The sequence below is a fragment of the Drosophila persimilis genome, unplaced genomic scaffold (assembly GCF_003286085.1).
Source record: "Drosophila persimilis strain 14011-0111.01,24,50 unplaced genomic scaffold, DperRS2 tig00000000-arrow-pilon, whole genome shotgun sequence".
Lineage (NCBI taxonomy): Eukaryota > Metazoa > Arthropoda > Insecta > Diptera > Drosophilidae > Drosophila > Drosophila persimilis.
Window position 1 is genome coordinate 23,846,383 of NW_020825288.1, and position 25,985 is coordinate 23,872,367.

Here is a 25,985-nt window from a genome sequence, read left to right on the forward strand (position 1 = left end):
TGTGTAGCATTGTGTCTTAAATCATGAATCGAACCTTCTGATTGGCCAAGTTGGCCCACCGGATTTTGTATTTCTTCAAGGGCAAACCCGCTGTCCTGCTCCGATTGCTGACCAAACAGCCGTGGGGTGAGGTAGACATTCCGGTTGTGTTATCATAGGCTCCTCTGGACGATTCTTTAGACACTCGACTGCTTGATTCTGACAATGATGATGATCCTGTTCCTGTTCCAATAGTAGACGTTGTGTTTGCTCTGGAGGATTCCTTAGATACTCGAATGCTTGTTTCTGTCAATGATGATCCTGTTCCTGCTCCCGGTCCGCTTCCCGGTCCTGTTCTCGCATTCCTTGTGCTTTGAGTGATCGTTTTCGAATCGCTGGTGATGCGCTCCGACTCGAAGCGAAGATGGAAAGGCGCCATCCGGTCCAATCCCATATAATAGCTTCTTGACAGTCGTGGGGATCTGAGCTGCGGCAATGATAGAAAGCTGCTCCACTTCGGTTTGCTGGACAAGGACGTGCGGCTTTTCTTCTTTTTGTTTAAGACGCGACCTGCGGACTTTCTGGCCGCAGTAGATTGACCTCCTTCCTGTCGAGCCCTTCGGCCCTTAGTATTCTGCACAGGCTCTGCCAGCAGACAGCTTCGGGAGATCAGCCAGATCCAGAAGGCAATCACGAACAGCAAAAAGGACAGCATCAGACCCAATACCATGGGACTGACCTCGAACTCTTCACTCTTCAGAGCCTCCAAGTCCACATCCGATGCAACTGGACTCTGCTCTGTTGCCCAACCAACAAATATTTTATTCAGATCCGACATATTTGGGATAACTATATAATATACTACTATATCGAAAAGATTTTGATTCGTTTGAATGGAAATAAAGCGACACTAGCTTATATGACATAAGCTTCACAGGTTCCTTGCTGAATCTAAAATCGAACATGATATGTTAATACAAATTGTACTTTATTTGCCATTCCTTTGCCAGTGCTCATATGTATATTTACATTAGGTATTTATGTCAATTCGATTAAATAACTAATAAACGTCCCAAGGATTCCAGGGCGGTGCTGAAGGCGTAGACGGAGGAGGAGGAGGTGGCGGAGGAGGCGGAGGGGGAGGTGGTGGCGGTCTCGGCGGAGGAGATCGCGATAAACTAACTTTAATATTTGTATCTGGTTCATCTTCTTTCTCGGGAATTATCGAATAGTAACTGAATTCATTTCCAGCTTGACGCTGCCGGTGCTGATCACCTGCGGGCCTGGTTGGAGGATCAGTTTCACTCTCGATTCTTGTATTGGGTTGTCTAGAATATGGCGAAATAAGACGTGTAAGCCTCGATGCTATTCTGCTACTATTACCATATCTATTATCATTTTCAGCTACCGCCGCTGTTTCTACTTTCCTTTCGTTGTTACTATCTCCCTCACTGCTCATATCATTCTCCACTCCTGTTTGTTCATGTAGCGATTCTGCATCCTCACCTTTTCGTTCCTGCATAGATTCTGGAATTTCAGCTTTCCGTTCCGTTGCTTCCCGCTTCTGTGTGTTACTCGTTTCTGGTTCCTCTTCACTCTCCCCGAAACGTAGGTCTTCGGGGAGATTTGCTGGTTCTGTGATTATCACCTTCGGGGTGAAGTCTCCAAATTGATCAAAATCTGAGCTCTGGTTCGCCCCACCGGCATCTGTTCCACCCGGCTTTTGATTGCTGCTAGAGGATCCTTCCACGGTGCCAAACGCTGTCATCACATCCATGGGGAATGGAAAAATAATCGTGCATCTATGTTCTGCTGCAATTCCGGTAAGAATTTGTAGATGTCTTAGCTAAAATACAGAAAAAGGCTCAGAGATAGAGATACAGAGATATGAAGTAAGGCATAAATGAGGCCCCACCTGCAGGGTGATCTTGTTCTGGGACATCACATCGGATGCCTCCTTCAGAGCCTGCGAGGCATTGCGCTCGCCCTCGGCTGAAATGATCTTGGCCCGCGCCTCCCTAATTGCTTCTGCCTCACTGGCCAATGATCGCTGCATAGAAAGTGGTAGACTGATGTCCATCCTATGGAATCATAGCACAAGATAATCAGTGAAAGATCAGTCGAGGATCAGGGAGAATTATCGGGTTGACTTACACGTCCACTCTCTCCACTCGCACTCCCCATCGTTCCGTGATATCATCGGCGGCAACCTGGATCTCCTTGGAAAGGGTGTCTCTCGAGGTGAGAAGGGTATGGAGCGGCTTGGCACCGACTATGTGCCTCAGTGTGGTCTGGGCTATCAACACGGTAGCCTCCCGGGCATCATCCACCTGAATGAGGGCATCCATGGGATCTTTGATGCAGAAGTACAGCACTGCGCCCACGGAAATCGTCACCGAGTCCCTGGTGAGGATGTCCTGAGAGGGCACCTCGGTCGAAAAGGTGCGCAGATCTACCTTGACATAGGAGTCGATGCACGGCAGAGTCCACACGAGGCCAGGGCCCCTGACGCCCTTCCTTGAGACAGAGCAGGGTATGCGGCTATGGGGATGGAAAGAAACCAAAATATTTGTTGATCCTCACCTGACGCGACCCAGTCGGAAGATCAGCACCCGATGGTTCTCCCTTACCACAATCAGGCACAAGAAGATCGACAGGGGAAATGTGATGACCACAAGCAACAATGACAGGCAGACGGCTATCTGCTCGAAGCCCGAATTTTTGTCATCCTCGGCTGGAAAAGATCTCAGACGATAAGGATGGAAGCTCGTAGATAGGTTGGAGAGATGCCCTTACTGGTTGTAATGTATCTGGATGGCTTAACCCGTGGACCTAGGATGGGCTCAGGATCGGGAGGCCCCTGAGATGGTTCGTCCGGCCTCTTGAATGGTCGCGGGTCTGGTGATGTTGGAGGCTCATCATCAGTATCAGCCCATCGAATATCCCGACCAGGGGGTGTCCCATTATTCGGCTTTGTAGGATAACTCATTACAAAGAATTTGTTCAATTGAATTATTCTGAAGGGAATTTCAAAAAAGAACAGCTGAATTGATCAGTAAATTCAAGGATCAAAACATCCAAATCAGTTTATTTCGTCACACTTTATTGAAATCGCAGAGCTTAAAATTTCGCCAATTTAATTATTTGCATATTTATGCGATCCAAAAGTAACGCGAAACTGGAAAATTTATTCGGAATTGCATTTTTGATGCAACTTTGTTGAATAGTAAACTTTTCCAGCACAAATAAATAAAAATATCCCCGAAAAAAATAGAGAAAAATATGCGGGACGGTCAAAAATTGTGCGAGAGTCCATCCACAGAGAAAATAAGGAAAAAATTGAGAGGCGGAAAATGAATAGAAGGGGGAAAAAACTTTATCACAGAACGAAGCTGACAAAAGTTCAGAGAGCTAAAGAAGGAAAACTTTTGTTTTCCCGCCTTTTCCCTTTGGTTTCTCTTTTTTCTTTATGAAGCGACAAACAAATGGCAACTGACCAGAGGAGAGGGATCCTAGAGCAGAGAGTCAAAAGGAGCGGGGTAATAACTTCGAAATGACTTTTGTTGCTTCTTTGTGGCAGCATCAGAAGCATCAGAAGGAGCAGTAGCAGTAGCAGCAGCAGAGTGGAAGTTGCAAGTTTTTTGTCACTCCGTGACCACATGTGCCAGGCCGGACCGAAAGTTTTCCTACCAGATTCCTGGCTGGGATGCCATCATAAAGTAATTTATGTGATTTGTCCCATTCTTCTGCGGAGAGGCCCCGCCTCGTTTTGCTCCTCTGCCCTCTCTGTCGCTGTCACCTCCTGCCACAATTTATCTGATTGCAAGTGCAGCGACATATGGTCCAGCCAGAGCCCCATGTCCAAGTCCGAGTCCAGCCAATTATCCTGGCGCGTCACATAGAAAATTACTCTATTATATTTTGCTCCGATGACGGATAAAGTTATTAGTCCCCAAGGAGAAGGCGACGGCAGCGGAGCAGATGGGCCACCAGGACGGTCCCGGTATGAACTGCGAAACGGAGAGCAAATGAATGTCCAACCCAATACCAGGGCAAGCCCTCCGCAGATGAACTAATCCGTCATTGTCAGTTGTCAGGATGGGTAATGGAATCCTCGTATTGGTGGGAGCGGAACAAAAAACAAAAAAAGGAACAGAGAGGTTTGTAGGATGAAGTCCATTGAGTTGTGTGTCTGCCACTTGTTGAGTGTGTTGCATGGTGGCAAATTAATGGGATTCTCATGCAGATGGAGTTGCAGTTGCCTCAATCACTGTTGATTGCTGAGCGATAATTGAGGGTCGATCAAAGGATACATGCATATGTACATGTGGTTATGAGATTTATATCTGGAATCGTGTGAAAGGGCATTTCTTAAGAGGATTCCTACTAAAAGAAAATTCTACAAAAGAATGATGAAGTCGCCTTATAATTTATCGATGTAAAATGTCATTTCACAAGTCATAAGAAATGAATTCAAACCATTTTAAACTTCCATTTTAAAAACATTACTTCGGAAAGCAGAAAATAAATTTTTTAGTTATTTTATTCAAGTATTTTTTTAATTGATTCGAGGCGCAAAACAACCAACGAATCTTCCAGAACACAATGCCTATAGCGACGTGGTATACCGTTCTTTCCGACTTTCAGTTGGAAGCCCTGTACGATTTGGCCTACGCCATCAAGGATGATGCCGATGTGGGCACCACCGATCGGACTAGAATCTGCCTCGCGAGGCTGGGTATAACGCCAATGCTGAAGCCTAGGCAGCTACAGAGCCTGGTCTATCTGAGCCGCAGCAGTGACCTTGCCTTCCTGTACTTTCTCCTGGAGGGCCACTACAAGTCGTGTCGGACACCTTTGACCTCAACCGAGCAGATCCTGATGTCCTGCATCATGTTTCTCGACCTGGAGATGACTTTCCGGGAGCTGGATCGTATCCTACCGCCGGGCTATGAGCCTCGCGTGAAAGAAGAGCAGACGCCACAGGTGTGTCTTCGGGTCGGGGCACCAAAGGAGCGCCAGGGCTCGAAATCCAAGTCCCCGTACTTCCAGAAGCTGTCAAGACCAGGTCCAGCGAGGAATATGGATCGCTTCAGCTGTAAGCATAGCAGCCACGTGGTGTCGTTTCCCTTCTGGCCACCGGGCCAAAAGGCCACATACAAAGTTAACGATGCGGACCGCTGGTTCGCCACCTACCAGTTCCAGCCGGTCAAGCGGGTGCTCCTGAAGGCAGTGTCCGACATTATGGACAAATACTGGAAGAAGTTGAGTCTGGGCGAGTTCATCGATCGAGACGCGTCTCTGTGCAAGAACCACGTGGAGGCTCTGCGCCAGGAGCAGCTCGTGAAGGATGAGATCGTGGTTAAGATCCGCGACCGTTGCCTCGACCTCGTGGATCTCGAAGTACGCGAGGATGTTCGCCTGAAGAAACGTGTGATCTCTCTTCTGGACAAGGACATTGAGGACTGTACGTTGCGTTGGAAGAAGCTTAGAGGATTGCAGTACACGCACGTGGATCTGGTCAGGCAAGAAGGAATTTTCTGCGGCAGACGCACAGTGTCCACACCCGCTTGCCCTGCCAAGATGATGTACATGTGCCAGGAGGATGATATCAGACGTCTAGAGACGTCGAACACAGCCAGCGTACAGGTGATCACCGAAAAGAATCGCGTAAGGTCTAAGGCCGGAGCGCGTGTATCCGATCCCGAGGAGGAGCCATGTCTACCCCTTGCCCCTGAGGGCACTGAGCTCGAGCTGCCCAAGTGTTCACCACCACCACCACTTGGTAAGACTCCCAGGAAAGGTACGACCCGGTTCACGATAATGGAAAACGAGCTGGAGGACCTAGCGTGCTCGCCATGCAGGTTCTTCGAGGCAGCCAAGCTGCACAAACCCTTCCTGTTCCACTACCAGGAAATATCACCCGATGCCCCAGAAAGTGAAAAGGTTATCGGAAGGCAGGTCCTCCGATCGCTAAGAGCTACTCCCGAAGATATGTCCGGCAGCGGGGAGAGCATGAAAGGGAGCTTCAATTATAGAGCACAGGTGGTCGAGACGATCGTTCAGTGCGCCAAGAGCATGTGGCTTGGCTCCCTGGAGGCCTATCAGCGGCAGTGGGAGAAGGAGAACACTCCATTGGGGCCCAATTGCACGCCGGACAAGACTAATCCCCTGTATTGGATCGATGAAATTAAATACTTTGACCCCAACAACAGCAAGCTAATGGAGCGGCTGCGGCGGGATGCCTTCCGAGTCTTGCGCCGTGATCCCCGGCTGGTGTTCGCCGCCTTCCCCGACTCCTACAAGGCGGTGGTGGTGCAAGAGTGGGTCAAGCGGCGCTATGGCAAGATCTACCATCACACGGAGGTCGAAGTCAATGCAAAGAAAGCGGAGCTAGCCTTCTTTGACGTGATTTCCCAGCAGAAAAATGCTCCTAGTGTCCAGAAGAAAGAACTCATGGGGGACTTCAAGTACAGCCAATCCGTCGAGCTGGTGGCCACGGCCAACAGACTGAGGAACGAGTACTATCATTTTCTCAACGAGAAGCTGCTACAGGAGACCCGTACCTGCTGGAAAGCCATGAGTCCACAGTTCCTTAAATCGCCGACTGTAAAGAGTTGCTTCTTTGCCTACCTACCCGCTCGTCAAGCGGAAATGTTGCGTCGGTGAAGACGATTTCAAAATTGTTAAGCTATTATTAAACTTTAAAATTTTTTGTACGATAAACATTGGTAAACATTGTGAAGTTTTCTCTGTGCGTAGCACACCTCTAGCATAAAAAGCATAACCTTTCAGGGATAGTTATGGGACTAATTTAAGTGTTTACCACTCAAGCAAGTAATTGAAACGGGCTCCAGCCGAAACTATGAATAACTATGAATAACTATTCAAACTAAATTGTATATCAAATATAAAAGAGGAAATTTAATTAATGAAGCGGCATACAAATAACAGGATAGCGTGGCATCGCGTCGCATGCTGTCCTACCGGACGAAAATTCATTGAAATTACCAAGCGTGAAATGAGCAGCTGTCGCAGGAGGACAAAAGAGACGACGAACAAGGCGAGTGCGGGATAGTCTTGTCGAGTCGTGTCCGGACATGCAAACTGAGGCTACGGCAGCGACTGGGACTGAGGCAGTTACGAAAGTACTGGCCAAACGAGGCGGGAGATGCGTTTCAATCAAAGTGATGCTGTTGGTGAATGGTACAACCAATTAGGATCGTTAGTCTGAGGAGACGACAATCAAGGATGCACCTACGCGTACTTTGCTCGTTTAGCCAGTACCTAAGACAGCGACTGAGGCGAGACTGGGACACCAACAGCCTGAGTTCTGAGCCTGAGACAGAAAGTGTATGGCAAATTTGAAATTTCATTAAATTTCTCTTTCTCGCTGTCTCTCTTTGTCCCTGTCTATTGTTAGGCGACGACAATGAATGGTGCGAAAGCAAATATTCTCCATAGGAAATCGTAACAAAAAGACATTGGTTCAAAGATAGAGGTCAGAGGCCATGCGATACTCAATATTATTGTGGCGCTTGCGGGTAACTCTGCAAACTTTCAAATAAATTCAATTATGTCCCAACAAATGTAAGCAATTTAAGCAGTTTCTCTAGAACCATAAATTAATGTTGCATAAATCTAACTAAGGCCCGATGCGATGCGAGGCTTTTAATCCCCACAATCAGGCAAAGCGGCAGCATTGTTCCTTCAACATAAATCCCAAACATGCGATAAGTCCACGTCAGGCCGACCCGTCCGTACGTATACGGTATACGTATACGTATTTTTGCAGCCGGGAGTGTCCAGACATTGGACTTCAAGGAACCCAAGCAACAAGCGACTAAAAGATAAAATCCCACTTTTTTCTTGCTCTGGCTCCGAATTTCATGAGGATTTGAGGGGTTCCCGTTCCAGTTTGCGTTTCTTACTACATGAGGAGGCGCTGCCCCTCCGTAAGGATTGAGCGCTCTCACTAAAGTGCATGAAAGTACAAATGCCGTGACAGGAGCCGTGAACGGGGGGGAATACGTAAATTTGCCAAGTGGGTAAAAATGTGAAAATGTGTTGGCATTAACAATGCCAAAGCTGAGCTTAGATAAAACGGCCATGTTACAGAGGATGTGGGGTAGAAGAAGTAGTACGGGAGAAGGAAAGATATCAGGAGAATAAGAAGAAGAAAACGAAGGGAAGATAGCTGGAAAACGGGAAGAGCAGGGAGAAGATAGAAGCAGGTGACTGGTCAGTCAAACGGTCCACTTCACATAATTCCCTTCAGCATGTGGAATGAATGGCCTTAAAGGTACAGTGGGGGTGCCTTTACAGGTGCAGTGCGAGTGCCTTCCAGCTACAATGGGGAGTTAGTGTTAAAACATTCACTCAACGCAACGCCAGATTAAATGGCTGCTAAGCGCATAAAAACACACACACACACACACATACAAAAACAGTAGCATACTTATGGGGAAGCTGGAGAAAATAAAGCAGCTCAGCCGGAGAACAAACGGTTAAAGCAAGCAGTGGAGAAGCAGTAAACAACTGCCCCCTATCTGCTCGCACTGCTTGAGTGGTGCTAAGTGCTTGCTGGAGAGTAAGATTTGGTATTTTGGGAAACCGCCCATACCATCGACTAAGAGTCGCCTCTTTGAAAACCGTAATCTCATTGTTTTGAGTCATTTGTGCTCCAAAATCCATCAATAAAATCCCGATCTTGTAAGGACCCGGTCTTTAAGGAATATGCATATGGGCTTCTAGGCGCCCATGTAGAACATTGAGCGACACATGACTGGCAAAATGTCTTGTCTTCCCAGTTAGACATATTCCCCAAACCACCATGTTTTGGCCTTGACTTAATTTATGCTCAGCAGAAGGTTCCTGAATAATGTACATAAGCACATAAATTGGCCAACATGTGTGGCGATGCTCCACTGAGGCGTATAAATGTCTTGCTAATGACACTCTCCCTCCCGCACAAACATTTACCAGAAATCCAATTGTTATTTAAATTGCGTGTTGACTTTGCTTAAAGTCACACAGTTTTGAAAGGAATTCTGGGAAGAGACCAGAAGATATAGCCATAGGGAGTGTGTGCTTACCCCCTGCTAGACACAGACACAATTTATGCGATACGGATACGGATACGAATATGTGGGGTACGGTAACCAATGGGTGGAAAGAGACACAGAAACAGACAAAGACAGACAGAGAAACAAAGTCAGCTGGAAAACCACTAACGAGCACATTTAGCCCCCAATTTTTTTGCTGCTCGGAATATACTTGTTTCGCCTAGTCCCATTCCCATTCTCATTCCCATTCATGTCTTCCACTTCATTCACTCTTGGGTTTCGTTTCTCCCTTTTCGGTTTTTGGTGTTTCTGCGGTGGCACCCTCAAAATGCATTTGCAGCTGCATGCGGTTGAGCGAAAGAGAGGCGGACGCTGGGGCAGACGGGCATGCGAGTGAGTGACCTTTTTTGCTCCCGTGTATTTGGCCTGATGGAGACCGACTTCATTTGGGCAAAACGCGGGATATTTGCTTTCATTAGCGCGCGGCTAGACTTGAATTAGTACCAGAAACGTGGCTACAAAATTGGTTTCATACTTTAAACCAATCTGTTTCCCCAAACAGGAAAGTAAGCTGGCCTAAAGCAGATATTAGGGGCAACCTTTTTTTATTGCTATACGAAAATTAGCCATAAACGTGGCTCTTCATCAGAAACACTAAAAGAAGAATTCTTGGTTTGATTAGTTCCCAAGAATTAGCCAAACATTTCCCCAACGGCTTTAATAGGGAAAAACTGAAAAGAAATCAAGAATTCAACTAATACGGCTCTAATTATTTTGTTGGTAGTCGCCGACACAAAAAAGAACCGTTATAAAAAAAGGAAATTGTTTTTTCCTAATTGGATTTTTCCAACAAAATCGTTAAATCGTATTTCATGTTAATTTGAAAATTCCCCAAAAACAACCAATCGGCCAACCATCCAACCAACCATCGAAAACCCCTCTGTACAGCCAACAAACTGTCGATGGGAATAAAATAAACCAATTTCCCATCGTCGCATTGCCGAAGGCTTCCGGTGGAGACCGACCCCGATCCGTGGGTTTTTAGGGTTGCGGATGGGGGACCTGACCACAGACGCGGATGTGTGCCGAAATTTGGCATGAAAATGAACGCGAAAACTTTTGCCCCTGGTTCCACAGGCCCACAGTGCGGGGCCCAAAGTTGTGTAAATGTGCGGGATTTGAGTCGGAAAAACATAAATTTCAATATAGCCAAAATGTCACGCTTCCGCACCCGAAAAACCAGGCTGGCAAATTGAAATAGAAACAATTTGGAGCGGTTTTTCTGGGCTGCATTCGAGTATTTGCCGCCGCACGTTTTAACCCAATTTTTCCGGCTCGCCTGGCTCCCGGACCGGGACCACGTGGCTTTTAATTGAGCTCCGAGCGTCAGTCACATCTAATTATAATTGCCCACGATGGGGACCACGAATACGACTAGGACTAGCACCAGGGCCAGGACCGAGAGGAGGACTAAACGAGGAGCCACTGCGAGTCTCTGCCTCTGTGGAGCAGGGAGCTCTGGCCAAAGCAATATTTCAATGTTATCTTGCCAGTCATCGTCACGTTCATGTTACCAGGTATTATCATCGGAAGCTTACCCTCCGTCTGCCGCCCTGCCCGCCCTGCCCGCCCGACCACTCTGTCCTCCCGCCCTGCCACAGTCATCTCTCATCTCACTTCATGCCTCCGCTGGAAGCGACATGAAGGCGCGAGGCGGTGGCAAGAAGCCCGTAGCCGGCTTTTGTAACTGAAATTAGGAGCTCTTCGTGTTGGGTTCATTTTTCCATGTCAGATTTTGACACTTGTGCCGCGGCAGTCAAGGCGCTAAGTATAGTGCGTTGCGAAACTATAAAAACGTAATGAAAACGAGATGGCATCTATTATAAGAACAGATAATAATAGAGAGTGATAACTGTCACATTTAATGAGAGGAAACTCTTTCCTTATCTTTTCAGTCAATGTACCATCATAGTTATAGTCCCCAAAACGATTGATGTTATTTCCTTGTCATCTTTGTTATTAAAGTGTAAAACTAAGCTTCGACAATGTTTCAACATCAAATACTAAATATCCCTTTAAAGTTTCTTAAGCTCAAACTTTCTATAGAATTAAATTGTCGATCCGCACTGTAGGTATTTCCATTTCACTACATTCGCCCCCTTTGGCACCCACACAGACTCTGCCGTATTCCCTTTTTAAAGAAGTGGCTTGCTTATGAGGTAAAGTAATGTGCACTTTTGGGGTTTTGTGGGTTGACAGCGAATGGGCTGCAGTTGAGCTTTCTTTCCCGATCCCGCCCCCGCTCCCTCCCCCGCTTCAACTCTCTCGCCCACGGCTGCATGGAAAAGGAAAAAGGAATATTTATGAGCATTTGCGGGTTCTGTGCATTTCCCCTCCCCCCGTTCATATTTGCTACAACTATTTCCCTGTTTCCGTCCTTCCAGCGTAGGGAAATAAATTGAAAAATTCATGAGAGTAAATAGTCTTGTAGCCGCGTCATCTGTCCGGTTAAAGGGTAGAACAGTAGTTTATGTACATTCATTTCCACTGGCCTGTCAGGGAAGAAAGCAGACTGTGATCTCTAAGTCATATTATAGTATTTCCCTTAGTTATTCAAAATCTTCGTAATGAAAAAAGTAGATCAGGAAACTCAATCGTCCTTCATAGATGGTGATGAGCCTCCGCCACCGCCAGCGAAGGAACCGCCCAAGGATACTCCACCGCCCAAGGAAACACCACCGCCAATTCCACAGTCGAACAAACAGCCAGACGAAGCGCCGGACAAACCCCATCAGGGGCCTCCAGATCCTGAGCCCATCCTAGGTCCAAGGGTTAGGCCATCCAGATACATTACAACCAGTAAGGGAATCCGTCCAACCCATCTACTAGCTTCCATCCTTATCGTCTGAGATCTTTTCCAGCCGAGGATGACAAAAATTCGGGCTTCGAGCAGATAGCCGTCTGCCTGTCATTGTTGCTTGTGGTCATCACATTTCCCCTGTCGATCTTCTTGTGCCTGATTGTGGTAAGGGAGAACCATCGGGTGCTGATCTTCCGACTGGGTCGCGTCAGGTGAGGATCAACAGATATTTTGGTAGTATTATCCCCATAGCCGCATACCCCGCTCTGTCTCAAGGAAGGGCGTCAGGGGCCCTGGCCTCGTGTGGACTCTGCCGTGCATCGACTCCTATGTCAAGGTAGATCTACGCACCTTTTCGACCGAGGTGCCCTCTCAGGACATCCTCACCAGAGACTCGGTGACGATTTCCGTTGACGCAGTTCTGTACTTCTGCATCAAAGATCCCATGGATGCCCTCATTCAGGTGGATGATGCCCGGGAGGCTACCGTGTTGATAGCCCAGACCACACTGCGGCACATAGTCGGTGCCAAGCCGCTCCATACCCTTCTCACCTCGAGAGACACCCTTTCCAAGGAGATCCAGGTTGCCGTCGATGATATCACGGAACGATGGGGAGTGCGAGTGGAGAGAGTGGACGTGTAAGTCAACCCGATAATTCTCCCTGATCCTCGACTCATCTTTCACTGATTATCTTGTGCTATGGTTCCATAGGATGGACATCAGTCTACCACTTTCTATGCAGCGATCATTGGCCAGTGAGGCAGAGGCAATTAGGGAGGCGCGGGCCAAGATCATTTCAGCCGAGGGCGAGCTGAATGCCTCGCAGGCTCTGAAGGAGGCATCCGATGTGATGTCCCAGAACAAGATCACCCTGCAGGTGGGCCGTCGAAAGGAGCTTTATGCGAATACACCTAACTCCTCCGCCTTTTTCTACGCTTTAGCTAAGGCATCTACAAATTCTTACCTCGATTGCCGCAGAGCGCCGTTGCTGTATCCTTTACCCCTTCCCCATGGAAATAATGACGCCCTTCATGGACGAGGGCGGTGGTGGTGGAGGACGAGCCCGCGGGGGTACTGGTGATCCCGGCGGCAAGAGGCGGGAGAGTATTCTGACCAATTTTTTCTTCGGAAGCAAATCCGAAGCCGATTCGAATGTAAATTCAACAGCGGTGCCAAAGGCAGATGACGCACCCAAAGAGGCGGATTTATGACCGAATCCGAAACATTCGAACGACACCGGTATGTTCTAAAGCTAGGGTATGGGCTGTTCTACTCAACGGATGTTAATTTTGGTGATGCCAGGAGGCGCGGGACATCACCGGCAGAAAGTGATTTGTTACGGACTATGATTCATCATCCAACAACCCCTAACCGATATCCTTCTCTCCTTTCCAGAACCGTTGGCGAACCTGGCGTTTATGGACGTCCTAAGCTATCAGCAATTCCTGCAAAATCGTCGATAATCAGGCCCTGGGCCTGGGCTGGCAGACAATGTCCCGGCAGCGGGACAATGACAGGGCCAAGCGTGAAATAAGCAACAGTCACGTCAGCTCCGGGAGCCACAGACTTGATTGAAGGGCATTATCCTTGTTCCTTGTTGTGCTCCCTGGGCCAAGGTCCCCATGGTCTCCATCACAAACACTGGAACGACATTGACACTGGTATTCGCTGGCCTCAAAGCATTTTTTACGATAAAAAATAGCTGCATATTTGGTCCTTTATATTCTTGCTGGAGAGGCAATTTATCTCTTTTAATAAATTGGAAGATTTCTGTCGATATTTCAATGACGGACAACGGTGGAAAACATTTTGTTAAATTGCTCCAACAACATAGATGGTGATAGAGGTGATAGATGAACAATAAAAAAGGAAAGCTAGTTAAACTTTAAACTGATTAGCAATTTTCTTCGTTCTCTTTTACACTTTGATTCATAAGTTTATCTAAATGAATATCTGTTTATTCTGAATTGATTCGTATTAATTGTTTGTTTCTTTTTTCCACTTCGAAAACCCTGACGCTTAAGGATCTTCAAAAAATAAAAGAGAATGTTCTCCATTCCATCAATAGATTCAAATTAGTTCAGAGAAGCTACTGTTAATTTCTTCATCCCATGCCTGGGTCACCAATTGTCAAGGGTCCACAATTAATTTCCAATTACCGCCCCACATCTCAAAGGAGTCAAAAGTCCTTGGTTGGCTTAGCATTATAAATTTGCGAAACTCTGCACATTTATTATTTCATTTGCACATTCGAGAGAGGCAAAAAGTTGCCACAAAGTGTGCTGGGGCGTGGCAGGGCGTTAATGCACTTGCCTCTCTCCCTCTATATATCCATGGTACGTGTGGACGCGTACGTGTGAGTGTGTGGAGGCGCCTCGTAAATTAGCAACGAAAGTTTTTGAGCTAATGTGCAAGAAATTGCAAAGAAATCAAAGAAAGTGTAAGCCGGCCACCAACAAACGAGTCGATGACGTTTTCAAGGCTTGAGAGAGTTTCTATAAAATTATACATCTATCTATCTATCTGAAATCTATATTTAAAATTAAAAAAATTATAGAAAAGATTAAGTCGTGAAAGGTTATGGTATACTCTTGGATAAAATTCGGAGCTTGCGCCTCTTTCCTTTGATTCTGTGACTTTTGTGGGGTGCACTATGCACCGCTTTGCGGGCGCTGCTTTGTCACTGTTTTCACCGTGGGCAAACGAGGGTGAGTAGGCGCGAGCGTGCGTAAGTTTGGCTGCGTGCTCATTGCTCGGTGCGTGTTTGAGCACGCACAGGTAGAGCACACCATGCCCTACACCTTTACGAGCTGCGCTGGGTACGTGTTTATCCAGCTGCCTCGCCAGCCATATACGTTGTTGGTAGTTGCTGGAATAGGTGGAGGCAAGGCATATTAAACTTAAGGTAGGGCTGATCCGATTTCGAACAGAGACCTCTTTAAGAGTGCCTTGCCAATTATTAAATATACTCTGCGTGTGAGTGTGGCTGTCGGTGTGGGAGTGGGGTGTCCGTGTGCGTTTGTGTGGATGACGGTTTGAGCTTTGAATCGGCAGCTGCTGTTTGTGTGCTCCCTCTCCTTCCGCAGCATTCGCTCTCTTCCACTCTTCTCCAGCATCTGCTCTTAGCAGGGAGCAATGCAAATTCAAATTTGATTTATGCAAATGGCACATGCAACAGCAGAACGGCAGTGGAACGGCAGCAGCAGAGAAACATCAGTAGCAGCAGAAGTGAGCAGCAACAGCAGAGGAACATCAGGAGCAGAGGCAGTGGCAAGAGCAGTAGCCCAGCCACCAGGAGTATCAGTGGAGTTTTAGAAGGAGGAACAGCAGTCGTGGGTGAGGAGCACAAGTGAGCTGCAAGTGGCGCAGAGCTCCTGGAAGCCAATGTTTGCACTTGCCATTCTCACCAAGTGGCCAGCAGCCAAATAAGCAATCTTTCATATGTGTGGGTGGGTGCACCCTGACTCCAAGCCCAACAGCCAACCCCAGTCCCAACCCTACACGAATCCCCTACGACCTTATCCCAACCTGGAGCTCCTATCCAGACCACCCTTTGGGAGATTCTTTAATTCACATTTAAACAAAACGGAAAATGCTTGGGCAGTGTCATTGCATTTGGTTTACTACATACCCTTTAAGAGGGTATTACGCTTTTTGCAATATAGAGAAGAATGTGAGCATCAATAGTGGAGAACAGACTCTCTGGGAGAGGTATTTTGCACAGAAAGTTATTGAGTAAAAAACTTGTATTTATTTTAAAGATAATGCTTTCACTTGTTACCGATTTTAAAATTATTGAGTTCATATAATCGATCTTCGAGTGTGTTTAAAGCTTCCACTACAAACTTTCGACAAAACATACCATTCCTTTCTTGTATATCTTTTCTCTTTGGAATTTTGAATTGCACTTGACATTTGGTCATTTCAGTTGTCCATCTACCCCTATGCCACTCCCCTACTCCCTCTCGCCTGTACGTATCTCGGTCGGCCCTGCAATCATCCGGACTCTCTCCGGTTGACATATGTGACACTGTGACCGTAAATGTTCTGCCATCTGTTAACCCATAGAGAGGGAGATAGAGAAAAAAGAGAGGGCTACAGCTGTCACTCAGCTCGGCTCCGCTTTGCTTTAAGGATTTCCAGCTTTTTTTTTTTGGTTTCTTTTTTAGCTTATTCCTCTGTGACCTCTGTGGAGGGATTTTACTTTGGGGGATTTTATTGACTCTCGTTTCGGGGCGCTTTTCTCGTTTTCATGTTTGTCATTGTCAATCTCATTTATCGACATCCGTTTAATGTCCAGCAATTTGAATGGAACAGACCTGTGTGGCATTGGCTGCTTAACTTCTCTCCATTCTCTCAATCGCTTTCAAGGTTGGAACAGATTTTTTCGAGTACTACGGGTTATCGGTTTTCGGGTTATCCTACATCCGGCTCGGTTTAGTTTGCGCAATGATTGATGCAGGATTTGAGTAATGTTTGCAGAGGAATTTGATTTGATAGTGCATAGAAGGGAATGCTCTCACAGGCAAACACTGATGGAAGATAGTAACGGGACATTCCGTCACACTTAAAGCGGACACTTACGTAATGAAACCTCTTAAGCCACTTTCAAAACCCCTATTTTTGTGGAATCTTCTGGCTGAGTCCTGGAAAAAAACCAGGAGTTGCACACTTAGAAGCAAACAACCTATGTAAGAGAATTTTCTTAGGTTCTTCGCCCGTCAATAACCCCCTGCCAAAGGTATTATTGCCTGTTAAACAATACCACTAGTTAATAGTTTAGTGTCCGCCCCGTCCGCATTCAATTGGCATTGGTTGGGGATTTTCTTGAGCCTACCACTCGAAGGGTTCAGGCAGCCAAGGAACAAAAACATTCCCAGCTAAACTAGCTGTAAGCTGCCTGGTAATTGAAGCTGCATTGTTTGGCACATGTCCATGGACCAGCCGCACCAGACCTCCCATCGTTGAGCATTCCATGCCAGGGAGAGCAGGAGACAAGTGGGTGCAGAAGTGGAGCAACAATTGTGCAGGCAAACAATGGTCATGCCACAACCTGGCAAGCCAAACCGCAGGGAGAACTTTCAAGTATTTCGGGAGGGAGGAAGAGGGAAGAGCCAACGGAATGGCAGCGGGAGGTGGTTCGGTATGGGATTGTGGAAATTAACAAGACATTTATGCGGGGACACACACAAAGGTGCGTCTCCAGCAATCGTATCGTATCCTCGTCTCTGACAAACAACTGTCTTTGGCATAAATTAGCTGGCAAATTGAAGAAAGTCCCATCTCTGTCTCTCCCTCTTCCTAACTTTGCGTCTGCCTTTAAGGAGGTAGAACACATGTCCTTTGGTTGTCAAACAGGGACACAAAAATAACTTGCAAACACTCAAACTTCTTGGGGGGAAACCAGAAACAGAGGAAGATCTATATACTGTACAGCGACACGGGAATGAAAAAGCCAAAATGCAAATTGTGGGCTGAAAAGTTGTCAGTCATAACTAACTCGACGATGGCTAAAATTTGTTTGCCAACAACACAACAACTCTTAAGGCAGCCGCTGTTGCTGCTACTTTCTCTGCTGCTTAATGAGAGGTGGTGCGGTGCGGCAGGAGGGTAAGGGGCTATAGTCCCATGTTTTGTAATGCTGGCAACCCTGTAGAGTTGTTGAAACTTTGCCTGAAGTACATGGGCATACTGGCTTGGCTGGGCTGGGTCTGGCCTTCATGCAGAGCCACGCCAAATTGTCAACAGCTACAAAAACTCTCAGAGCAAGAGACAGAAGCTGCAAAAATTCTCCGAGGCAGTGAAAGGAGCTACAAAAATTCTCCAGAGAAGAAGAGATTTTCCATGGGAAACAAGAGGTTGAGGATGTTGGAAAACTCTCGAGCAAACTTCAATTTCATTAACTAAGTGGTCCACACCAATTAAGTTTTGTGCATTTTGGAATAATATAAATTAATTAGAATATGCTAATGAGGCAGTGCTGTAAGGGCAGTCGACTTGAGTCAATTGACTTGAATAAATTAGCGGGGGACAAAGTGCAGGCTCAAAGGCTAGTCACTCGGCTTTAACCATCCATTGACCTGCTCTTCTTTCGTATTGAGAAATGTCCCGAGTGCCTTTGCCCAAATATTTGCTGTTCAAGTCGGCGCTCGGTACCCATTGGCATACAAATGTCTAGACAAAGTAAGAAACTAAAAGATTGTAGGGGAAATCGGGAATCGGAATGGTGGCAGGTTACTTAGGGAAAAATATGTACTTTGGGTGTCTTTTAAAGAGTGATATTTTGGGCAGGATTCGTAGAGTTTTAGAGCTCTGATATCCTCTATGGTACTATTAAGCAAACGTTTTTTCTCTGCGAGTACTATCCCCATTTAGCCATTAACTTGTCACCATCTCAAAGCTCAAAACGTGTTGCATACCCCTGAGGAGCTTTGTGGCTCCAACGAGTCGCCAACCGCCCCCCCCTCTTCAACGCTCCCTCTCTCTCAGCCACTCAGCCATCAGTTTCAATCGAATGCCTCACTAATGGCATCATTTCGTTGTGGCAAATACAACGATAAAGTCATTGAAAGTCGAAAACGGCAACGACTATTGCATAAATTCCGAATGCGAATCGCAGAGACTGGGCCACGTTTCTCTCTCGTATTCTAATTCTCGTTGGGAAGCCAGACAGACAGTCAGACAGACAGACAGAAAGCCAGATTCAGCCTGCTTCTCAGACCCAGTAGCACAGTCCCAGACCCACTCCGGCATTGTCTGCGCATCTGTCTGGAACAGTGCACTCGCATTGGCATTGGAAAATGGTCTCTGGCATTGGCAAGCCGTCTGATGGAAATCAAGGAAGGTGGCCAGGACATTCAGTCAGCCAGTGAGTCCAGGCCAGGCCAGGCCGGGCCAGGGCAGGCGTCAATAAGGCACACTCACATCGGGGCAGGGTTTCCATTCCAGTTTTATCGCATTAGACCAATTTCGGGGCACAACCAGACGAATTCATTTTGTCAGTTTTGCTGAATTATCGTTCTGTGCAATTTTTTGTTTGTTGGATATTGATTTGTCTGGCAAACGACAGACATTTCTCAACGGACAAGAGAAATTTTCAACAGAGAGCTGGCACAACTTCTGCTTTCCCGGGAAGTTCTCGGTTGTCTGTGAAGGTGAGAAATTAGAGACAGATCCAATCGTTTGTCGAGCATAAATTAATTAATTAACGAGAAAATTCTCCAGCAGGACCAAGCCAGAACCAGAACTATTCAAAGAGCTCTCAACTCGAGTCGTACGCCATTCAAGCATTTACAAATTCGATTTATCAAACATTTAACGCTGTTGTTTGGTGGATCTATCATCGGCCTAGACCACTCACAGCTCCATGGGCACTTCGGAGGCGGCCATTCAAAACAATTGTGTTTCGGTAATTATCACAATTAAATCGTTGTTTGCACTTGACTGATTTTGTTTGCCATTGTTTGCCGGAGTTTTCCACATTTCAAAGAGCTATGGTGTGCCCTTTCACCCCTAACGCTGTGCTATGCTCAAATTAAGCATTCAAATGCAACAAATTGACCAGAAATCACCTGCTGCAGGGCCCTCGAATGTGTCATCAAGTGCGAAATGACATTAGTTTCCATTATGGATATCCAGTGAATTTGTAATTATCGCTAATGGAGTACAATCAATTTCTTATCGGCGCATTATGGCAATATGCTCTGTACAATTAAGGCTGCCAATTTAATGGCAACATTCGACAGCAATAAAATTGTTATGGCAAATACAAAATTACTCAAGGAACATCCTAAATTAGACTTCAAAATGATCTAAGCAGAAGCATCATTGCGTTGGAAATTTCTCCACAAATCAATTTCGTGGAAATGCGATAATTTTATGAAAAATTATGGTTATGAAATCTAGAAACTTTTAAGTTGCCAGACAATAATTGTTGGGCGTCTCCGGTGAAGTTCCGGTTGAACTTGGACTGCCCTAAAAAGTAGGGAAGGAAAATATTTAAATACTTATATTTCTGCAAAATTATTGGTATAGAAAAGATATTGAATAAACTTGAGTTCATGTAAACAATGTTTTCAGCTCGGAAAAACAATTGGTAATTATGGAGTTTCACTAACATTCCCTATGTTTCGTTTTCCATAAATTGTTTGATGGACTGTAAAGTAGTCAAGACTAATTAGATTCAATGCGCAATTAAAATTCTATATTCTGAAAACTAAAAACAGGTTACGTATATTTTAATTACATCTAAAGATGGCAAATTATTTAGTTCACCAAAGTTTATTTGTTCAATTTTCCACCATAGCTTTTGCACGCCCCAAAGAGCAGAAACAACAACAGAAACGTTATTTCGATCGACCAGCTTATAGAGAAATTATAAGCTCCCTAGTTTTGTTTATAAAGTCGAATATTATTGTTGCACTTTAAGACTTTATGAATTGAAGAACAAGCAACAAAAAAGCGACCCCCAACAGCTGGTTGCACATATACTTAATTCCTATTAAATTCAAACCAAATTGTCTTTAGAGATCTGCATCTATATAGCACATTCTAGTTAAACTTTATACAAACTGTGTTCCATACAAAGAACTAACAAACGATCGGCCAAAATCACTAATCTTTATCAACATCATCGTCTGAGAGCAGTTCGGATAGACTCAGATCCGACGAGCGCTGCTCGAGAAGCTGCTTGCCCGCCTCCGACCGGCGGCACATTGGAGTGGGCCGGGCGTACATGTTCACGCAGGCGATCACGTTCTCGCGGAACATCGCCTCCGAGTGCTTCATTATCTGGGCGGCATGGTGGTTGAGCGGATCGTTCGGGTTGGGGTTGCGCAGCAGTTGGGGCAAAAAGGTCTCGATGATGTTCAGCAGATCGTAGCTGGGCGACCAGGCCTGACTGAACACATTCATGCAGACCAGGCCCGTGTTAAACTCGATGTTCGGATGCAGTATCTTGGTGATGAAGCGGACCTTTGGCGGATTTAGCGGATAGTCCTTCGGCATGCTTATGTTCACCGTCCACATTCCACCCTCGTAGGCAGTCCCCAGCGGCCCCTCGAAGAGCACGGCCAAACTGGACATGTTGTCGTCCACAGTGGCACGATGGTCCGAGGCCAGGAGTCGGGTTACGTCCCGTTGCAGGCGTCGCCCAGCCATGGGCGATGTGGTGTTCACGACTGCATTGGCCATCTGGTCCCTGTTTCTCTACGCAGTTCTACGTATCGGATCTACTGGAATTCCGAGTGCACCCGTCTGCTACACAGACGTACCTACAAATGTGTTCTGCGGGCAGTTAAGTAAGCCATTTGTATTATTTATTACTTATTTATTGCATTAGGTATACGTATAACTTACATGATAAAATGAAACCAGAATTTTGCTTTATTTACATTGAAATGTTCTTGAAATATAGAACTATTGCCTACTCAAGCCCTGGATCATTTTATGATTTTGGAAAAGGTATCGGGAGATTGGCGATGGAGGTAAGTTCTCTGAAAGTTATCTAGTTTTTAAAGCACGCTTTAGGGAGCCATCAGCGAAGAGGGTCACTTCAGATTTACACACATTTTGAAAGTCAACCAGCGAAAGAGGATAAACGTAGTGTAAGAATCGACATTAGAACATAATTAGCGGTCGTGGTTCGTCTCTCTGTCTTTCTATGTTTTACCCATCTCTCATGAAATTTTCCCATAAGACTATCTCTGTTATTGCAGTTACAGAGACATACAGAGAGAGGGAGAGAGAGAGAGAGAGAGAGAGCATGCGGCTGTCATCGGCTCCAATTTGATCCAGATTCGGCAGTCCAGTAGATATGACCATTTCCTAAGATCCTGCAACTCTTAAAAATTCTGGATGCCACGATTTTCACCATTTGGCGGGGCGGAAAGGGCCAGGCCAAAATTTTGAAATAAGCTTGTAGGAGTCTGATATCACTGATATCTCTGAGATCTAGGCGCTCATCAAGACCCGGACGGACATATCGGCTATTAAAGCTGATCAAGAATTTATATATGTATTTTATGGGGTCGGAAACGCTTCCTTCTGGGTGTTGCACACAATCACATCTACCACAAAACTAACATTCCGGCTGTAAAAAACCAGACCAGGAAGACCTGTGCTGTCAGTTTATAAGCCAAACAAAGGTGAAAAAAGTTCAAAGAGGATTTCTGCCTAGTGGTTAAATTTAATAGTAGCAAAATGCAGTTAAAAATCTCACTTTAATCCACTTTTAGGGGACTCTAATCACTCTTTCGTCGTTGTCGGGCAATATTCCAATGGACAAATTCAGTTAGCAGGTAAACCATCCCCATCTGTAACTCAATTCCCCCAATCATTTCATATAACTCCCTTAAAACCTGTCAACAGCAAGTAATTCATTTAAATGTTCCCAGCAACTAAATCCGTAAAACGCTACAACACGAAAGTGAATATATATATATATATATATCTTTTTACTATTTATTAGTTTCACCCGATTTCGAGCTCAGTCCGTCCTGTCCGCTTTCGTAATTTTTTTTTTTTGGCAGTGTCGCATTGCGTCTAAACGGATTTTGGCGCCGTTCCTCGAATGGAATTCATTAATTGCGCGTGGGACAAAGTTTTTGGCCGTACTGCCAACTGCTTGTAATTGGGCACCAGGGAAAGTCCTAGAAGCCCCAGGAAAAGTGGGCTACCGAGTGGGTGTGGGCGTGGATGTGGCTGTGGCTGTATGTGTATGTGTGGGTGTGGGTGTGAGGTTTGTCCTTGTGGCCAGTCTCAATCTTTTCCACCCTTTTCTACCCCTCTTAATGGGTCACTCCAAGTTGAATGCATTTCTGATTGCTGGCAATAAATCAAAGATCGTCTGATGGCTAAGACCCACTTTTACAGTTCCATAAAGGATTTAGCGACTGAAAATAGAGATGGAGAGTGCATTAAAGTTAAATGGACTTGGACTAAATGCTGCAAATAGCTGCCATAACAAACAGTATGGACACACCAGAAACCAGATGTATATATACAAGTATATGTACGACATAGAGAGAGAGAGATTGTATCTGTATCTGTGTCTGTGGCTCTGTATCTGTATCTGCGTTTGTGCCTCTGTATCTGCGACAATGGCCAGAGCTGAAACAATGGTAAATAACGACTAGAAAATTGTAAAAAATGTTGACAATGTTTCTCATGGCTGGTAAATCCTTTGCCCCCAAGCTTTATTTTTAGTGCGACAGTAAATGCGTCAGTCTACCCATCTCTTTCCCCATCTCTCTCTGTCTATCTCTCTCACTTCGTCTGTCTCTGTCTGGTGTTGGAATGCGCTTTGTTGCAGTTTTCACAGTCGAGTACCCTCATTGTTTTCGCTGTCAGCGAGCGGCGCGTCGACAATGAATAATTAGAATTTTGTTGAAGGTCCATTGCTTATTTCCCCATAAAGCCACCCGCCACGCCCCCTCTTAGCCACCGCCACAGTTTGTTCATGCGCCTTTTAATTTGTTGCCCCATGGACAGCAAATCAAACATTGGCCATTTTTGGATCACCATGAATAAGCGCCTGCAAAATTCCTGTTTTGGTATTTGCATTTTGGAATGGGTCGCTGGACACAATATTTCTAATACCAATACGAGTATATCTTTGCCAATGGCTTGACTTTATCGAGTGTTTTATTGGCGCTACTATAACATACAGTTGAATGCCTTTGGGGCAGGGGACACATTTTGAGTATTCAGTTTGAATTTGAATATTAAAGGGGAGCTATGTTTTAGAGGTAGGTATCCAGGTGTCCTGAAGAACAACTGGTAAACGGCTTTCATTCAAATTACAGCTTTCCACCACACAAGAAATAAGAACACTCAGTTCTGGGACACTGAGTTCTTCCCTCAAAGCTCTAGGACTCTATCTTTTGGTGATATTTGATGAGATTCTATCTTTGTTCGTAGTAAAATTTAATTTGCTAAGTGTAATGTTGGCCGGATATGAATGGCAGGCCTTGAATTCTGAGGCTTGTGGGGGGCCAGCTCCATTCCCATTTACAAGTTTGGTGTTGGTGTTTTATGGATATGGGTTTATGCATACATTTTCCCCATTGATTTTGCTGAGATGGGAGCATTACAAGGGAACGCCCTGGCCAGGGCGGACCAGACTTCAATGAGATTTTCAAGTGCATAAATAAAATCTCAAATAGATGCCATTAAGAGCATTTTAGCCGCCATTAAAGCAATATGGCCAGACCCCCCGCCCCAGACACCGGTCGCAGACTATTATCCCAAGAAATACGATTATCGCCCAAAATTAACGCGAAATTAATGCAAACTACGCGACCAGCCCCAAGGATAAGTCTCATCTGAGACAGCTTTAGTGGAGACGGAGTGTGCCTTTGAGCAGGATATTTCCTTCTTGGCCAGAACATTAAGGAGTAATCTCAACATGGGCGTTAATTTTGCGAATTGTAATCAACTGAAAACGGTGCGGTAATGAAGCTGTTGTGGCATAGACCCCCAGCACTGACCACGTCAAAGTCAACACTCCAACAAGTGCAAACAGGGGGCCCGGGAAATTTTTGCCCATCAGGCTCCATGGAAACAATAGCCCGGGCCGGGCCGGGCCAGGCCCAGCCCCAAAGGCCACGCAAAACAATGGAGCCGCTAAAACAATGGCAGGCGACAAAAGGTAACCGCGAAAAGGATAACTACCAGCCAGAAACAGGGAACGGAACACCGAGAACAGAGAACAGGACCAGAACGGTGCGGGGCAGGGCCGGACCGGACCGGACCAGACCGGGCGAACCCGCAACCGCAGGTCGAACCTCCTGGCGTTTTGGCAACATTCCATAACCCACCCTCTTTCCCATAACTTTCTCTTTGTCCATGGCCGCCAATGTGGGGTGCGGTACTCCCCCGCAGCAGGCATGTGGAAAGCCCAAAATTTGTTAAATTAACTAGATAATTTTTAATGAAATTTTTGCATCAGCCACAATTTTAAACACTAAATTTTCGACTATGAAGCCATTAATTACATGGCATTTGTATAGTCATCGATTAAGTGGTTTGAATGGAATGTGGAAAATCAAATTTATGAAACTTTGATTTGTAAATAGTGCGGATCATTCCTAATTCAAAGGCAATGTGGGGGGTCTTAATTGAGGTTATAATCCCAGATTTTGTTTCTGTAAATTAATTTTAAAGGTTGTAGCCTTCACAGTGGGTGTCCTTGTACACCTCAGTACTCATAACTGTTTGTCGCAAAATTAAAGTAAGTCTTTAAACCAAGGAAGCAGAGAGGAGGCTCTCTTAGCAGAGAGCAAGCCAAAGCAAGGAACTTTTGAGTGGGGCTATACCAAAGTAAATTGTTGCTGTTCCCCTGGTAATAAAATATTTGTCGAGCGCCATTTACAAAGTCATTTTCAAGCTCAATGTACTTTCAAAGTAATGCGCTCCACCTGCCCGCGTTCACTTCGCAGCCCCACTCCGACCACCCCCTCCCACTCCCACTCCCACTCCTGCTCTCCAGGAGTCCACCTCTCTGCTTATTGCTTGCGGCCCAGCAGCCGTTGTTCTAGTTATACCCTTGAAGAGGGTACAATGATTTTGAGTAGATATTTGAAGGGAAAAACTCTACACATCTTACTGAAACCTTTCAGAGATCATTTCTTGTGCTGAACGAGCCCGGAAAGATAATAAAGCGATAAATCCGCGAGGGTATCTAACACGTCGGCTTCAAAGTTCCCCAGTCTTGCTTGTTTCTAGTTTTTATTGCGTTCGTTTGCCATTTTATGGTCGCGTTTCAGGTGGCTGATGTTGTTGGTGCTTCTATTGCTGCTCCTCCTGGTGGGTCTGAGCTTAGGTGCGATATTCGAAGCATCAGCGTCGCTGCTGCCTTTGGCGTTGCTTCGTTTGCCTTGCCAAACACGTGCTTTCATTTAAAATGCCGTAAATATATCGCGTAATATAGATTTTTCCCTTCCTTTTTGGCTGTTGACATTTGGCTAAAGCCGTATGTAACTCGTATTGCATTTTTTATTATTGAATATTTTTCATTGCTAACGGGACTCGCGAGTTGCGTGAGACAAATGCCAAAAGAGTTCGAGCGCCTTTGTACTTG

General features: G+C 45.8%; 4 protein-coding genes across 4 annotated transcripts; 2 read left to right on the forward strand and 2 right to left on the reverse strand.

Annotated features, from left to right (window-relative positions):
- Positions 1-1,160: 1,160 nt before the first annotated feature.
- LOC6592159 (band 7 protein AGAP004871) lies at positions 1,161-3,106 on the reverse strand. Its single transcript, XM_026994921.1, has 6 exons — positions 2,776-3,106; positions 2,563-2,713; positions 2,134-2,496; positions 1,895-2,060; positions 1,363-1,825; positions 1,161-1,307 (listed from the first exon to the last, which is right to left on the reverse strand). Exons 1-6 carry the CDS (start codon positions 2,966-2,968, stop codon positions 1,201-1,203), a joined length of 1,443 nt encoding a protein of 480 aa, XP_026850722.1. The 5' UTR covers positions 2,969-3,106; the 3' UTR covers positions 1,161-1,200.
- Positions 3,107-4,529: 1,423 nt separating this feature from the next.
- Positions 4,530-6,709, forward strand: LOC6592160. The gene has a single exon (XM_002017310.2). It carries the CDS (start codon positions 4,585-4,587, stop codon positions 6,646-6,648), a length of 2,064 nt encoding a protein of 687 aa, XP_002017346.1. The 5' UTR covers positions 4,530-4,584; the 3' UTR covers positions 6,649-6,709.
- Positions 6,710-11,671: 4,962 nt separating this feature from the next.
- On the forward strand, positions 11,672-13,729 carry LOC6592161 (band 7 protein AGAP004871). The gene is made up of 6 exons (XM_002017311.2): positions 11,672-11,903; positions 11,966-12,116; positions 12,181-12,543; positions 12,617-12,782; positions 12,847-13,144; positions 13,301-13,729. Exons 1-5 carry the CDS (start codon positions 11,672-11,674, stop codon positions 13,114-13,116), a joined length of 1,182 nt encoding a protein of 393 aa, XP_002017347.1. The 3' UTR covers positions 13,117-13,144; positions 13,301-13,729.
- A 6,697-nt stretch (positions 13,730-20,426) lies between these two features.
- LOC6592162 (ubiquitin-conjugating enzyme E2 6) lies at positions 20,427-21,177 on the reverse strand. Its single transcript, XM_002017312.2, has one exon. The coding sequence runs from the start codon at positions 21,095-21,097 to the stop codon at positions 20,519-20,521; it is 579 nt and encodes a 192-aa protein (XP_002017348.2). The 5' UTR covers positions 21,098-21,177; the 3' UTR covers positions 20,427-20,518.
- Positions 21,178-25,985: the final 4,808 nt, after the last annotated feature.